Below are 16,911 nucleotides of genomic sequence, written 5' to 3' on the forward strand. Positions count from 1 at the left end.
TGCTTTAATAAACATCAGAGACAGATAATAATAACGAGTGGTTCTTCTGTTTGGAAGCCTGGTTAAACCGTGCTGGAAAATTCTGCATGTTTGAATTTTCATTATTACTGCTTTGCCACTTATGAGTCTATAAAGTGAAACCTGTATCAGCAAAACAAATACTGCCTTGGTTCTGATTTAACTGGTCTTCTTTTCTTTTACTTTTTTAGGTGGGGCAACAGTTTGTTTTTAACAAACATTTACATTTTGCAAGCCCCTGATTATTAACACCGAATTAATAGTTTTCATTGAAACAGAAGAGTGTGTGCTTTATTTAAAGTGTGATACATTTATACCATCAACAAACATTTTCAAATGTTAAATATGAAAATGAAATCCAAGAAAAGACTGTCTTAGGACATGCCTTAGTTTCTTTGCCCTTTTGTTTGTTTGGTTGGTTGGCTTTTAGATTTTGCTTTCATTTTTTTACTGTTGGTTGATTAAAATTTCTTCTTTCCAAATGTTTGTAACCACATCATATCTTTTGTAGTGTTCAGATTTTGTTCATCAATAACTCTAAGGCTTATAGCCTTATAGTAAGGGCATGAGGCTAAAAAACAGGTGTACCAAAATGTGAAATACATGAAAGTCATCGTTTTGGTTAAGCTGAAGAAATGTTTCATCTTCATAGGGAATGAGAAAATGAACACGCAATTCCCAATGTGTATATATAGTGTAAATATACTTAGTGCTATGTATGTATATATAGAACACAATACATATAGTACATTTAACACTATATTATATATAGTTAAGAAAATGCTTATTTAATACAATTATATATTTGTATGTATATACATATAATGCTGACTCTTCTTGTACAGAAAAGCATACTTCAGTCTAACTTTTTTATTATAAAGGTAACCCTGATTGTAGAAGATCTAGAAAATGCATTAACCTTATTGTATACACAGTGTAACCCTCAGACCAGCATCATCCTCATCACCTGAGAGCTTTTTGGAACTCTGGCATCCCAGGCCACACCTAGACCTACTGAATCAGAGTCTCCCTTTAACAAGATGCTTGGGTGATTTGTGTGCACTTTAAAGTTTGAGAAGCACTGGACTAAAATATAAATCACCATTAGCCTTCCCACCCTGAGATGACAGCGGCTATCAACATTTTACTATATTTCTATCAACTTTTCTTTTCTATACCTATCTTTCCATTTAAATCTTGAAAGTCTAACTTGGTTAACTTTTCTGACTCATACATTACATTTTTAAGAAAAATAACTATAGAATGTTGATTATTAATTTGAAAGTATTCCACTTTTTAGATCTCGGAAGGAGTATTTATGTAACAATTGTAATTAATTTGAGATACATCTGTTTAAATTCAAGAAATATGTATTTTGTATCTAAAGTTACTAATAGTACTTTAAAGTCTCCCACATCAATTATCCCTTTTTTCCCACCATATAAAGCTAGATTTGTTTCTTCTAGCTGTTGTTTGTAGCTTCCTTTCTTCTTCATTTATTATCAACCTAAATTTAAAAGTAAAATTTACCACCGCCGCTCCCCATCCCACCCTAGCCAATAGTTAAGTGACTAGCACTTAAAGTACTTTGTATATGTCAGGAATCATGCCAAGTTTTTTACACATATTACTGTGTTAAATAATCACATTAACCCTGTGAGGTAAGGATCTAGTCTCAATGATTTATGGATTAAGAGACAGTGGCTTAAAAAGATTAGATAACACTTAATATTACCTATCTCATAAGTGCTATAAGCCTAAGATACAAAATAATGATAATAAATACTACATTTTTAAGCAATGTTTCTTATAAATTGGTAGTCTTTATCGTTTCTTCTAAATAGCATTTAGCTCATAGCAGTATTAATATTTTCTCTGTATATGTGGTGACAAGTGCACAGATACAGCAGGTCCCCAGTTCTGAGGCCACACATTAATTTGTGTGATGAAATAGTGACCCTCTATTCTCCTATAGAAATGTTAATGAACACACTTGGGAGACAAAAATCCCTATGAAATTGTTATTTATTCCTTTTGTTTATTAATTTCCTAAATATAAGATATTTATAGCACAATTAGTGACAGAAAAAGCTCTATTTAATAGGCCTTCATTATGTTGTTCTTAGTGGTTTAAAAATATTTATAGATAGTATAGGCCTAGACACATAGATACTATAGTTCTCTTTTTTATCCATCTACAGATATTTTAGGATAAATAGATGCCTCTTTTTGACATGTAAATTTTATTATTTCAGTATTTCTCAAAAATGAACTATTAGTTTAAAGTCTACCCAATCAACTCATGAATGAAATTGGAAGGGTTTTAGTGTAAAAATAGGGAGATTTAAGGGACCCAGAACTTTCAAAGGAGGTATTCAATAATGCTCTTTTCTCAAAAGAATCACACAGGGAAGGTTTTTTTTCCTCCTAAATTATCTGTAGTGATAATTTACCTTGTAGTGAATTTCCAACACTAACAGTCTACCCCCCATCATAGCCAGTTGTTAATTTGTGAAGATGAACTAATAGGTTTTTTGGACATAAATTCCAAACAAATAATTGGGATACTAATTCGATATGAGCAGAGAGCCTTTCTTCTGTATTCACAATTGTCATCCCGACCCCAAAGATGGTAGCATCTTAAGGCATACAGATCACCTCTGAGCCTCAGTTGTCCAGTAAATGATGAGCTGGTGATTATCTCTTTTTTCCCTCCCTCTAGTTACATCTATTGCTTCCTCCTAGATGTGCTTCATAGTTCTATTCTTCCAGAAACTTTCCCTAGACTTTTAGCTTTTCTCTGGTCGTTTTTAAAATAATCTTCATGCTTTTCCTAGCCTTCATTGATGAATGTGTCAAAATTTTCTAAACTCATATCATATTTACACATTTCTGTCATTGAGGGCATTAGGATGTTTTAAAATTGTTCTGTAGCCCCTCCTTCCATCTGCATCTACAATTCCAGGGGGAAGGGGATCACTAAATACCATCAAGTGATAATATCTCTATTACCAATAAGAGAATGGGTAATGAAATAGAGAATGAAATTAAATCACATAGCAAGTGTGTACTGAAATTGAAATTGGAATCTAGAATTATCCATATTCCGTACATTCAACAACTAATTTCTGAGAGTGGAGTGCATGATAGAAATATGCACCGCAATGACCAATGGCCAATTTGCTGGGTCATGATGTCACACGCCAACATTGCATTGCTTACTGGTACTATTTTGTTTAGCTCAAAAGAGTCTAAAGCGTACCATAGAAAGAGACTTAGACTGGGGGAAAGAAGACTTGGGTTCAAATCCCAGGTTTGTTAAATATTGTTGGCAAAGTCAACTCCAGGTTTCAGGTTGTACTCAGTAAAAAGAAGAGGTGACCTAGACTCTTTCCGAAGTTCAGATGCTGGAAATGATTCCATAGTACCAGATTGAGTATTTTGTGTATTCAGAGATGGGAAGGCATGGGGGGCAGACAAGAAAAAATAATTGGAATATTGTTTAAGATGGATAGAATTTAAAGAAATAATATTTTTCTAGGATATAGAGTTAAAGGTAACATTGAATACGAAAAAATCTAATATAGTTAAGTATTGTTTATTAAGTTCAGAGAAAGTCTAGATAAGATAAGATTTTTGCTAAAGGACTACCTGAGTAGGTCCAGTGATTCAGAAGTCCCTTTAAGACCTTGGTGTCCCTCACACTCATTACCCATGTGGCACTTCTGTCAACACAAATGCCTGGGATTAAATATACCAGGAAGCTACTTTTGGAGGAACCATGAATTCCTGATAACATTTTGTTTGAGTAACCTGCCTTTTGTTCATAAAGAGAGAGAGTAGAAAATGTGCAAGAGTGTAATTTCTGTCCAAAAGGAAATACTTTTAGTTGATACACTGTGATATAAACAACCTGTTTCTGTTTTCTTTAAAAACAGTGCAAGACATTATTGAATAGGAAAGGAGGTCAGAGTTTAAATCCATAGAAGGTAGCAGAGCAGATGTCTAAGAGGGCTTGAAAGCCACCCTGAGAAAATAGAGAAGTGGTAAACAAGGCCAAGCGCGGCGGCTCATGCCTGTAATCCCAGCACTTTGGGAGGCCAAGGTGGGTGGATCATGAGGTCAGGAGTTTGAGACCAGTCTGACCAACACGGTGAAACCCTGTCTACTAAAAACACAAAAATTAGCCAGGCATGGTGGTGGGCACCTATAATCCCAGCTATTGGGGAGGCTGAGGCAGGAGAATTGCTTGAACCTGGGAGGTGGAGGTTGTAGTGAGCCAAGATCATACCACTGCACTCCAGCTTGGGTGACAGAGCAAGAGACTTTCTCAAAAAAAAAAAAAAAGTGGTAAACAAGGAAGATACAACTGAAATGAAATAGGAAGCTGTTGAAGTAGACTTGATATTTTTAAGGCTGAGTTGTAGTCGTTTCATCCTTTCCTCTGCCAAGACTGCTCATCTTTTCCTCTTCACAGTTATTGTTTCTCCCAAGTTAATCTGTGGGGTGAGCATGGAGGTTGTTCCTCTGAGGAAAGGTCCCAGGTTATATACATGATTCTTTCTTTCTCTAAGGGTGGCTCCAACAGAGCATCCCCTACTTTGGCAATCAATCCATCAGTTTATGCACCACCCTCAAAAATGACTACATTCCATATAATGAATTCCACACTGTGGAATAAAAAAGGAATAGGCAAAGAAAAGAAAGAAACTAGGCTACTAGTTTGTGAACATTGACTATATTATGCTCAGTGAAAGAAGTCAAACTGAAAGGCTCCAGACTGTATGATTCCATCCATATGATATTCTGGAATAGACAAAACAATAAGGACAGAAAACAGATCAGTGATATCAAGGGTTTGGGGAGAGGGTAATGTTTGACAGAGGAAACTCAGGAGATATTTTTGCAGCTGGTGGCACTAATTTACATGGCACTCTAACACTGAATGCACGATGCTTTGCACTTGTCTATACCCATAGAGCTTTGCAGCACAGAGAGTTAACTAATGTATGCAGTTTCAAAAAACAACAACAAAAAATAAACCAGAAGATCAGAGGATCCTGGGACAGAATGCAGAGTGTGACCAAAGAATCCAACAGCTACACATATATGACATAACCTCATTGAAGGGGGTGCAGGAAAGAAGACACTAACTTAAGGAATTTTGGAAACAGTGCTTTGAATGGAAACTCTAAGTGTAAAGTAATTTTAAAGAACTAGACGTAAACACTGTACTGGAGCTGACAAAGTTGTTTCTCATGGTAGAGTGGGTTAATCTGAAACTGCTGAACAGTTAGCACTGAATAAGCAAATGAATGGCAGATGGTTGGGTCCATGTTTTTTACTGTTACAGAGCGAAGTTACAGGTAAGTAACGAAATGGCTAGAATGAACTATGTGGTACTTGATCAGATTCAGAGACATTAATATGGATTTATGCTTAGGTTAATATAGATGCAGATGGACAGATATAATTATAGGTGTGTGAGTGTATTCATGAGTTAGTCTACAAACATATTATTTCGGAGCTCTGTTTGCTGAGGCCTGGCAGTGATACCCAGTAGCAATGAGTATTCCCGGAACCAAATCTTAATTTCTAATACTGTTGGGGTTCCTTGGAGAAATGCCTGATTTGGGGGGAAGGGCAGGGAAAATAAAAGATAAACCTGGAGCTTCTTGTAGTGACAGAAAGTCAGGAAGTGCTCGAAAAATAAAAGGAAGAGGGATTGTGAAAGGGACACAGCAGGCAGCCTGAGAGAACTCTCAGTGACAGAAGCTGGAACCACTTGAGCAGCAAGGCAAATAACATAGTTTTGGCTTATAACCCAAAGTATAAAATAAATAACCATGAGTCCATCCATCCTTATAGATAAATAGATAATTGAATAAGTAGGTAAATGGGAGCAAATAAGCAAGTCTGTGCAGAATAATTCCAACTACTTTATATAGATACCCCGCAACATACACACACACACCCCAGAAGACAGAGCTTAAATCCCTGCCCTTTGAGTAGAGGCTACACTTATTGACTTGTTCCCAAATAATACAATATATGGAAAGCTAGGGGAGGGGAGTGGGACAGTGTGTATAAGAAACCTGGCAAATACGACCTCACCCAGGTAGTCAGGGCTAACATCATCATTACTAAGTCATGTCGATGTTATGTACCCTGAACATCATGTGATGAAATGTGACTTTACTCTCTGGTCTTCCTCTTCAAACCAAATAACCTCTGTTTAAACATGGGAAAAACACAAGAAAACCCCAACTGAGGAACATTCTGCAAAATACCTGACCAGTACTCCTCAAAACTGTCAAGGTCATCAAAAAATAAGGAAAATCTGAGACACTGTCAGAGATCAGAGGAAACTCGGAAGACAACAAATAAATGTAACGAGATATCCTGGATAGAACTCTGGAACGCTAGAAGAAAATTAATGAAATCTATAGGAACATGGAGTTTCCTTAATAGCAATGCAAGATATTAACAGAAGGGGAAACTGGATGAGAAGTCTATGAGAACTCTGTATTCTCTTTGCAACTTCTCTGTTAATCTAAAACTATTCTAGAACAAAAAATGTATTTGAAAGAAAAGGGTATAGAACAAAAGCATTAGTCCAGGACTCTGAGAGAAAAAAAAATAAAGCCTCTGTTTCACCATGGATAGATTTATAAAACATCAGCTCCAGGAAAACTTTGACTTCCTCCTCCAGTTTGAAGTCTTCTATTGTACCATCCAAGATGGTTTTGAACTCCTTGCTAGTTGCTCAAAGGTATTTTTCTCCTAAAATCCTGGAAGTCTGAAGTCACAACACTTTGTTCTTTGTTCTTTTATCCACCCCCATCATATTTTCCTGCGAATCCTGTCATTGTCAAGGAACAGCTGACGGTTTTGTAAGTGGTTTGCGATGTCTTTCAGTTCCTGGTATTCTTGTGTTATTTAGGTTCATTAAAGGGAACAATTTGTCACTAAGATCCAGGTGCAACCATCATTACTAAGCCACCCAAAATTCAGCGATGATGTTACGCAGAAGTGTGGCCAGAGCAAACAAGCTGTATAGTATAAGTATATATACTTAATAAGAATATCACATTTCATCATAAATCACACAAATAATCTTCAGGCTGTTTCCTAATTACAGTTTCAAGAAGTGCCTTCCTCATCTATAAAATTTCATAACCTCAGTTATTATGTGTCTTCCATATAAGGGTAAAAAATGTACACCCATTTCTAGTTATGTTAATACTTGGGCGACAATGCCTTCTGGTTTTGAAAATCATCTGAATAATGAATGTAAAACAGTAATAAATATTATTTTTTATTACCAAACAGTTATAGAGTGTTAAATTGTAATTATCAGCTCATCTATAGATGGTTGGGGCTTATTATTTAGGTAGAAGAAGCAGGGGGAAGGGATTTGCCTGTAAACTGGTAAATGAAACAGTGAGAGCCTATGTAGTCTCGTACATGGCTTTTTGGTGGTTAATTGATGTCTCTATTGAGATAGGTAGGAAGAAAATTGCAATTTGAGATTATTGTCTACTATTTCATTTATTTCACCACTACAGTTAATCAACGATTTTTTCTTTGTCATTTTGTATTAAGTGTTCCTGGGGTCTTTTTCCTTCTGTAGTTTAATTTGGATGGAGTGGGGGTGGGATGCCGCCGTCAACTTAAAGTCATGAAATATTTTCCTCAAACAGTATTCCTTTTATTATCCCCAGACAATCGTTAGAGGAAACAAACCCTGCAAGGAAACCTCCATCAACGGCCTGCTAGAGGATTTTGACAACATCTCGGTGACTCGTTCCAACTCCCTAAGGAAAGAAAGCCCACCCACCCCAGATCAGGGAGCCTCCAGCCACGGTCCAGGCCACGCGGAAGAAAATGGCTTCATCACCTTCTCCCAGTATTCCAGCGAATCCGATACTACTGCTGACTACACCACCGAAAAGTACAGGGAGAAGAGTCTCTATGGAGACGATCTGGATCCGTATTATAGAGGCAGCCATGCAGCCAAACAAAATGGGCACGTAATGAAAATGAAGCACGGGGAGGCCTACTATTCTGAGATGAAGCCTTTGAAATCCGATTTCGCCAGATTTTCTGCTGATTATCACTCACATTTGGACTCACTGAGCAAACCAAGTGAATATAGTGACCTCAAGTGGGAGTATCAGAGAGCCTCGAGTAGCTCCCCTCTGGATTATTCATTCCAATTCACACCTTCTAGAACTGCAGGGACCAGCGGGTGCTCCAAGGAGAGCTTGGCATACAGTGAAAGTGAATGGGGACCCAGCCTGGATGACTATGACAGGAGGCCGAAGTCTTCGTACCTGAATCAGACGAGCCCCCAGCCCGCCATGCGGCAGAGGTCCAGGTCAGGCTCGGGGCTCCAGGAACCGATGATGCCATTTGGAGCAAGTGCATTTAAAACCCATCCCCAAGGACACTCCTACAACTCCTACACCTACCCTCGCTTGTCCGAGCCCACAATGTGCATTCCAAAGGTAACGTTTGCTACCTCCTTTCCCTGAAGTGTACAAAAACCTCCACAAGGGTGGTGCTGGGATGATCTTTTTATACGATCAGATTGCCAACTACTTGTTTGCCTTTTAAGGGAAAATTAATATCAAAACCCACCCTGTCTCCACTTTTGAGGCCCCAGGGCAGAAGATTTAGGATAAGGCATATATATTCATTAAAATCAAAACCTATCTTTTGGGCCCTCCTACCTGGTTTCTCATTAAAAGGCAAATAAACTTATTTATTTGAAAGATATTCTGATATATGAGTGATAAATATGATGTGACTGTATTTCACTAAGTTTCCTGTTAAGGAGTGGATCAGTCATATAAAATCATAGAGCATTAGATCAAGTCATACAGTGGTTCCTATATCCTGGCAAAGTTTGCATGGACCTGCCAGAAAGGAAAGAAACTCAGGATGACATGGTAATTTTTAAATAAAGCTAATTTTATTCAACTCAGGGGATGGTCCTTCATATTAAGAGTGTGTACTTTTTACTATATTTGATTTGAAATATTGGTTTTTGTAAGAAATTTGGGGGTGACAGATGGTTGCTGGACCGCTGGAGCGTTTTTGTCTCCTTTTTACTTTGTTTTGTTGTAATTCCTCTTTTAAATTTTGTTTAAATGTTAGCAGATCCAAGTGTGCTTTCAAATTTGACTGGTCCATGATATCCTAAAGTTTGGAAATCACTGCCAGAGAAGTTACTGAAACTAAATCACAGACAAAGGTCTATGGGTCCAAAGGTCTGAAGTCTTGGAAACTTCCTTTGAGAATGTGCAAGTGATTTATTTTTCCCTGTCATTTAGAAATGTTTTTGCTACCTTACCTGTCCAGCAAAAGTGAACATGGAGCATTGGGTGTGGATTGTGGATTACATAGAGGTCTTGAAGCAGGTGAGAGGGACGTGCCTTCTCACAGGGCAGTCATGTACCTTATTTATACCAAACTCTCGACAGTTTGGTGAGCAGCACAGAAAACTCTGCAAGCCAAGCCTGCCTGCATTCACCTGCTTTATTGATTATAGATAGTCGATATTTTTCCTTTGCTTCTTATTTCTCATTAACCTCATCCGAGATGTTGAGGAGAAGTCATTTAAGTGTATTGTTGGAGCTACTTCAGCCATTCTTTAGAAGAAACAAAAAAGCTACCATCTTAGTTCCCAAGATATAGAATGAAAAACAAATTTTGATAAATAAAGGCCTGAGATATGTTCCCCATTTCTTGTGCATATCACTTGTGCATTTCTGTGAGTGATATGGAATAAATAAGTTAACATGTTCGATAGCTGAATTGAGTTACATCCTCAGGCTTTGAACATTGGTGGTTATTTTTTATCTAAGATTTTGTGTGTGTGTGGCTTACTTGCATGTTAAGCTTACTTGCTTACTTGTGTGTTAGGGAGTTGTTTGGGGTCATAGTCACAGAGAAAACATTGCCCAGATGATGCTGCTTTTTGGCCCTGGAGGCTTATTTGGCTCCTCCTGGATGTTGGAAATGAATATTGGGTGGGCTACACCTGTCCATAGTCCAAATAGTTTTAGAGGTCAAGAGTTTTAGAGCTCTTAATTTGGAGTTTCAGTCTTCTCTCTTTTTAAATTTTTTTTTTTTAAAGGATGAACTGGTATCCCTGAGTCCACATTTTCACATAGCATGGGCTTTTGAGATTTAATGTCACTGCCAGCAATCCCCGCGCACTCATTTCCTAGAAGGGGAAACTGAGGCCCAGAGAGCCACATGACACACTTACAGTTTCACAGTTAGTTGTTTGCAAAACAAGGACAATAACTCAAGTCTGGTGTTTCTCTCTGCTCAATATTTTCCTATTACTTGGATATATGTTATTTCGGGGATTCAACTGCATTTGCCAAGAAAATCTGTGAGAAGTCCCAGTGGCCACCAGAACTTTAAGTGATAGAAGAAGGAGGGTGAGAGGGGTGATTCACTTTAATACCCTGCAGGTTCCCTCTATCCTGCAGACTTCCAAGTATAAGACAAGGCAGACCTGCCCTGAAATCTGGCTCTGCCAGCCCAAAAACAATGCAATGCACAAACTATTACGGCTCACCAAAAAGAACAACAACAACAACAACAACAACAAAAACCGCATATTCACTCATGGGAACTTCTACCAAGGGTGTTCAGCCCTTATAATCAGAAATACAAAGAAGCAAGCTGCTGCTCCATGTTTCACAGGAAACTCACGAGAGATTCATGAGCAGGTTTTGTGTTTTGTGGGAGGATAAGAGGTGGGAAGCAGGTTAGTAATTAAAACGTTTACTTGATTAAAAAGATAACATTTCTCTAAAAAGACCATGGTCCCTGTGTCTTTAGAACTGTACTCTTAGAAAGTACCAATCACATTTGGATTTCCAGCTGAGGGAAGAAATAGCGGTCACGACTCAGATGAGTTGGCCTTGCATTGCAGAGACTCCTAGAGGAGGCTGGGTCATGTTCTCACCTCCAAAAATAAAAGGAAGCACAAAACTTGTGGAGGTCTCCAGATAAAGCAGAAATGAGGAGGGTCGTGTGTATGTGTGTGGGTGCACGCACGCATGTGTGTGTGTTTGACACACAGTTTTACATTTTGTCCTGAAGAAAAAAAAAAGATTAATGTTAACCCACAGGAAAAAAAAAAACTCCTTCAATATTATCTACCTACTTAATTTCCCTGCTAGCATGACAGGAATCAAGAATGTTATGAGTCTGTTGATGTTGGCCTCCTCTCACTACATTTAAGTGTATTTTGCTGGAACTAAGCAGATGAAACCCTGGGGTTGGGAGGGTGGGAAACAAAGCCAAACAAAAACCATATAGCACCATACCCACCATAAAAATAAAAACTGCCAGAAGTGGAGAGAGAATGCTTTCCATCCTCGCCTGCAGACAAATCTGCCTTCCAGGGAAGGAAGCTAGCTGGAGAAATTGTCACCATGTATTTGACTTTGCTCATTCCTGTGCTCTCCAGGGACCAGGCAGCCACCTACTTGTGTCTTTGTATTGGCCCAGCACATCCGTTCCTTGCGGCAGCCACTGAGAAGCCCCCAGCATAAAAATCCCACCAGTGCATTAAGCATTTGCTGTGTACCAGATACATGCCATGTTTTCTTGAGCCTCACAGATCTGTAAGGCAAGAATTCTTGATCCCTTTATACAGATGAGGAAACGGGTTTTGAGAGGCTCAGTGTGCTCACAGCAGAGCTGGGATTCAATTCTTTGAGCTTAAGCCTTTCACCAGACATTGCATGCATTTCCAGTAGCACAGGGGCAGCTTCTGAGGGTGCAAAGCCTGCAACCTGCCTGATTATAAGCTCCTTTTAATACCTGAAGCAATGAAGTTGCATTAGCAGTTAATTAGCAATTAATTTCACAATTAGGTTGCATCATCCCCTTTCACTCTGTGGCACAGTCCACCACCTTGACACTATGAACATTTTGGACCTAGTAATTCTTCACTGTGGGAGGCTGTCCTGTGCATGATAGGATGTTTAGCAACATCTATGGCCTCTCCCCACTATATGCCCATAGCATCTCTCCCTCACTCATAACAATCAAAATATACCCAGATACTGCCAAATGTCCTACAGGCAGAGGACAGTAAACTTGGCCCAGTTAAGGACAACTGTTCAATAGCTATCATTTATCAAGCATGTTTTGGCAGTTAAGGGTATGGGTTTTGGAGATAAACTGCCTGGGTTTAAGTCTTGACATTGCCACTTACTAACTGGGTGAACAAGTTGCTTAACTGTGACTCCACTTCTTTATCTACAAAATAAGGATAAAGACAGCCCATGTCTCATTATATAGTATGAGGGTTAAGTAAGTTAATAAATTACAGCATCTTAATTACTAATATGAGTAGTCTACACATCAGTCTACCTGTGGAGCATGTAGATGAATGGTGGCAGTGATGTGAGGGTTACTGTGTTCCAAGCACTGTGCTAAGCATTTTGCAAACATGACTCAACTTAGTTTTTGCAATTCCAGAAGAATTCAGAATCACCTCTGCTCTACAGTTGAGGAAGTTGAGACTCCAAATCTTTATGGACTTCCCCAAGTTTATAAAGGCAAATAACTGAATATAACTGAATCAGGACTCCAAACGAGGTCCCACTGACTACAAAGTCTATGTGTTCCAGAATATTCTCATTTCCACAGAAGAAAATCCAGGGGCAGAAAGGTGGACATGAAGTCTCCAGGCCCAGACACAAATCCTACAGGCAGCCTCACCTTGCTGGTGAAGAACGGGTGGTGACTGACAGGTGGATTTGCAGTGCCCATGGAGTGCTATTTATTCTTCCTGTTCTTGGTAGGATGGAATCCTTGAGAAGTTCCTTAATGTCACCCAGAGTGTAAACTGTGGGCAAAAGCTGGAACTATGGGCTGTAAAGGAAGCATTAGGTACAGAAATCCCTAAGGGACTCACATGCCTTTATTCAACCTTAAGTGGTAGCCTTGTTTGATTTTTTAAACGATAATCCAGTTTTTCTCACCCATTACAGAAAAATGCAAGTTCTATAATCAGATTCCCTGGATTCAAGCCCTTACTAGCTGTATAATCTTCTCCGTGCATCAGTTCCATCATCTGTAAAGTGTTTCAGTACCTACTTTGAAGTTGTCCTGAGGATTAAGATTAATAAGCCTAAAGGAGTTAGCACATGGCAAGCACTCAGTGTTAGCCATTATTCTCAGGAATATTCTGGTTAGAAGACACATCACCCTATCAGCTAACACCAGCCATAGGAACGTTCTCTCTGTGCCATCTTTTACATATTTTCAAAATATGGGAACAAATTCTGTCACTCTGTGCAGCCTATAAGTACAACTGTTCTCACTTTAGAAATGTGAGTCTCAGAAGGCCAGAGTCACAGAGTCACTGTGTGACTTGCTCACCTCCATGTGAAGCTTCAGCGACTGAGCTGGCCTGAGGACCCCAGTGCCACCCCAGTGATTACTCTGCTCTCTAGAATGGAAATAAAATTCTCAGGCTTGCATGGAAGCCAGATGCTAAACAAGCAAGAACTGACATAGCTATACATCTCCAACCAACCCCTCCACTTCAACCCTGCCATATCTATAAGGCAGGAAAAGTGACCACAGCTGCAGCCTAGGATATCCCAAACAGATGGCGTAGTAAGAAGTTCTGAGTGAAGAATGAAGGATGTGCTAAGTGCAGTGGCTTACACCTGTAATCCCATTACTTTGGAAGGCCAACATGGGAGGATCACTTGAGGCCAGGAGTTCAAGACCAGCCTAGGCAACATAGTGAGATCTGGTCTCTACAAATAAAATTTAAAAATTAGCTGGGCATGGTGGCACACATCTGTAGCCCTAGCTACTGGGGAGGCCAAGGCAATCCTTTGAGCCCAGGAGTTCAAGGTTGCAGTGAGTTATCATTACACTAGTACACTCCAGCCTAGGCAACAGAGTGAGACCCTGTCTAAACAAAACAAAACAAAACAACAATAAAAAAGGGTGGGAAGAAAAGGATGGTGTGATTTCCCAGCACTTCCTTCTGGGGTCAACAATACAATGTATTTTCACTGCTTAGCTATCACTTTGCTTTCCCTGGAAGGAAAAAGCACTTGAACCAGTGGGCCCAGTCTTCCCGCATCAATAATTTAATGATTCACTGTTCTTTGTGGTACTTGCTATGTCCAGATTCAACCACCGCTCCAACAACAAAACAGCAACTTCTTTTCTACTGAGGATCCCTGCAGAACTCCATTCAGAGATCCATTCGGGGCTTGATGGGTTATGGAATGACAGTGCCTAGTGAAAACTGATGGGCTGCACCAAAAATCTGACGGGGAAAGAGAGAAGAACTTGATCCCTTAATATAACAGTGGATATATTTAGATTTGTTTTCTTTACCTATAGGGTGTTCATTAAGGCTCATAAAACATCCAAGGACTGACTGAGTGCACTATCTCTAACATCTGTCCCTTCTGATGGAGACTTTAGGTGTCCTTTGCATATGAATGGACACTTCTTCCCATGAATGCTCTTGTGACTCAAAGTAAATTGTATTTCGGTCATTATGAATGGGTTTTCCCATTACCAAATTAAAAACAAAATGAATTTAACCTAGCATTGTCCGTCCCTACCTCTCTCGGAGGCCCTGACATATTTGAACAATATTCTGAGGCCGCAAACCAATCCCCAAAGACGAAAAGTCCCTCCACATCACTGCAGGCGATGACGGATCGCAGGCCAGAGCAATCTGCTGTGTCTCACTGCTCTTGAATAGAAGATGCATTCTTTGAGTTTGAAGCAGCAACTGCGGGGGGTTAATTGGATACGCCAATTCAGAGGTGGAGGAAGAGCCTGGAATACCCGTATGCCTGAGCCTGCACATCTCAGATTTATTCAATGCTTCATATAGCTAGGCTTTGCTTGTTTGTAGGGTCATGACTTGTCCAACTCTCAGTGTGCATTTGCAGGGCACAACCAGAGAGACAGATGAGTCACAGGGTTTAATGAATCCCATTCCCCTAATTGCCAGTCTCTATCGTGTCCCTACAGAGAATGTGAGTTAATGATTCTCTCCAGACTTCTTACAAGCAGTCGTTTTCCCTTCCCAAAGCCAAGCCTGGTCCTGTTAAATTTTCTTTTGAGTCAAGTCAGGACAATTTAAGATGCCCTTTCCATGCTCAGATAATAGAGGACTGTGATTCACTTTTATCTTGCATTTGATTTATGGAGAGCAAGCAGCACCCCGCCTGGCGTTTTCATTTTTGAGATGAGCAGTCTTTGTTTTATTGTGCTCGGAAAAGGTGTATTGGAGCATCACATTCAGGCTCTGGAACCAGCTGCCTCCCACTCCCTATAACTCACCATCTTTCACGCAACATTCCGAGGTCCTCATTCTGTGGGCGCAGACCCACACCATGGCCGTGCCCACACACCCCAGTTGAGCACACTCCAGCCATGGCCCCCCTGCCCTCACAACAGAAGGCCACAGTGACAAATAGATGCTGCTGCAGGATTTTTTTTCCTTCTCTTCTTTCTCCCACCCTTCCCTCACCAAGGTTTTTCTCCCCCCAGCCTTGGCATAAAATGGTCAAATTATGTTCTACTGCAGAATTCAATTTCACAGTTCAGTTAGGTCCTTGATTACACTGCCAAATTCAGATTAATGTGCATTTAACTAACATGGATCAGGGGAATTCTGGCTGACAGCCAGCTGTAATCGGAGCAATTGATAGCTGTGTGGAGTTTTATGCCCCGTCCACCCCAGCGTACCTCTGGTGAAATTGATTGATTAAACGAATTCATTGCTATAATTATTTATAATTTTGATACATCACAAGCCTGTGTCTGACCCTATCTTTAGAGATGTTGAGCTCATTGTAGAAAGGTAGTCTGACTGAGTTGTTAATGGGGATTATTTATTCCCTTATATAATACAACCTCTCTTTTTTGCTCTTTTTCTTTTTTGATCATGTTTGTATAGAGACATGACAAAGCACAGTTTTTAAAGAATTACTTTATATGGTATACAAAAGAGTGTCCGGAAGCTAAAAAACAAGTGTATGTTATTAGCCATTTCAAAAAAAAAAGAGGAAATCACAATCACGACTCCTTGTTCATTTTGTCAGTATTTCTAAAGATTTCTGTAGAGAGAATTCCTTGTTAAAATGTATCCAATTTTCAATGACAATTAATGACCTGGTAACCCTGCAGCTAAGCAGTTTAGCAGCCTGGGTGATAATTTGCAAGACGATTGATCTGGCCTTCTCTCATTACATCATGCCATATGGAAATTCCCCTGAAAACTTTGCAGACCATGGTCTCCTTTGTAAGGAGTTACTCGTTCACAAAATCACAGCACTGTTCTCTTTGGAGGGATGGGAAGAATGCCTTTGTTGTTTTTCTCTTACATTGCAGTTTCCCACCCTTGCTCTGCACCCCGTGCCCTTGCTGTAAGGTCTGCAAGGGTAAACTATGTACATAAATCTTTTGGAAATGGTTTGGATCATGGGTGATGAGAGATACATTGGATTTACTTATTAAATGTCGTTCCTTTCACTGGTCCAATTCCACTGCATTGTGGTTTCACTAAATAATCAGATCTCAAATTCCTTTCACAATACCAAAGATAGGTCTGCTTCATTTTTTTTTTCTAGAATGTGTTTGTCAATCAGGTCATAGAAAAGATTGCACAGTTTAAGCTGGACTGCTTTGCACATCTTTCTCATGTATATGAACATGTGTGTGTAAAACAGTGGGAATAACAAATTCATCATTTATGTTTTCCGCCTTCCAAATATAGGCTATCACGAGAAAGACAACTTAGAACAGGACACTTACATGATTATGAAAGTCCAAGAGCGATGTGAGAGGGCAAGGAGGTCTCATCAC

General features: G+C 39.5%; 1 protein-coding gene across 4 annotated transcripts in view; it reads left to right on the plus strand.

Moving 5' to 3' along the window:
- The window catches only part of PAK5 (p21 (RAC1) activated kinase 5), a 302,646-nt gene that overhangs the window by 249,656 nt on the left and 36,079 nt on the right, over positions 1 to 16,911 (plus strand). For 2 of the 4 annotated variants that reach the window (XM_005568358.5, XM_045362506.3), the window contains one exon: positions 7,743 to 8,528. The exons of the other annotated variants lie outside the window; for them this stretch is intronic. In XM_005568358.5, the coding sequence (XP_005568415.1) occupies positions 7,743 to 8,528 (786 nt within the window). The remainder of the gene's footprint in view (positions 1 to 7,742; positions 8,529 to 16,911) is intronic. 4 annotated transcript variants of the gene reach the window in all.

The sequence above is a fragment of the Macaca fascicularis genome, chromosome 10, assembly GCF_037993035.2.
Source record: "Macaca fascicularis isolate 582-1 chromosome 10, T2T-MFA8v1.1".
Lineage (NCBI taxonomy): Eukaryota > Metazoa > Chordata > Mammalia > Primates > Cercopithecidae > Macaca > Macaca fascicularis.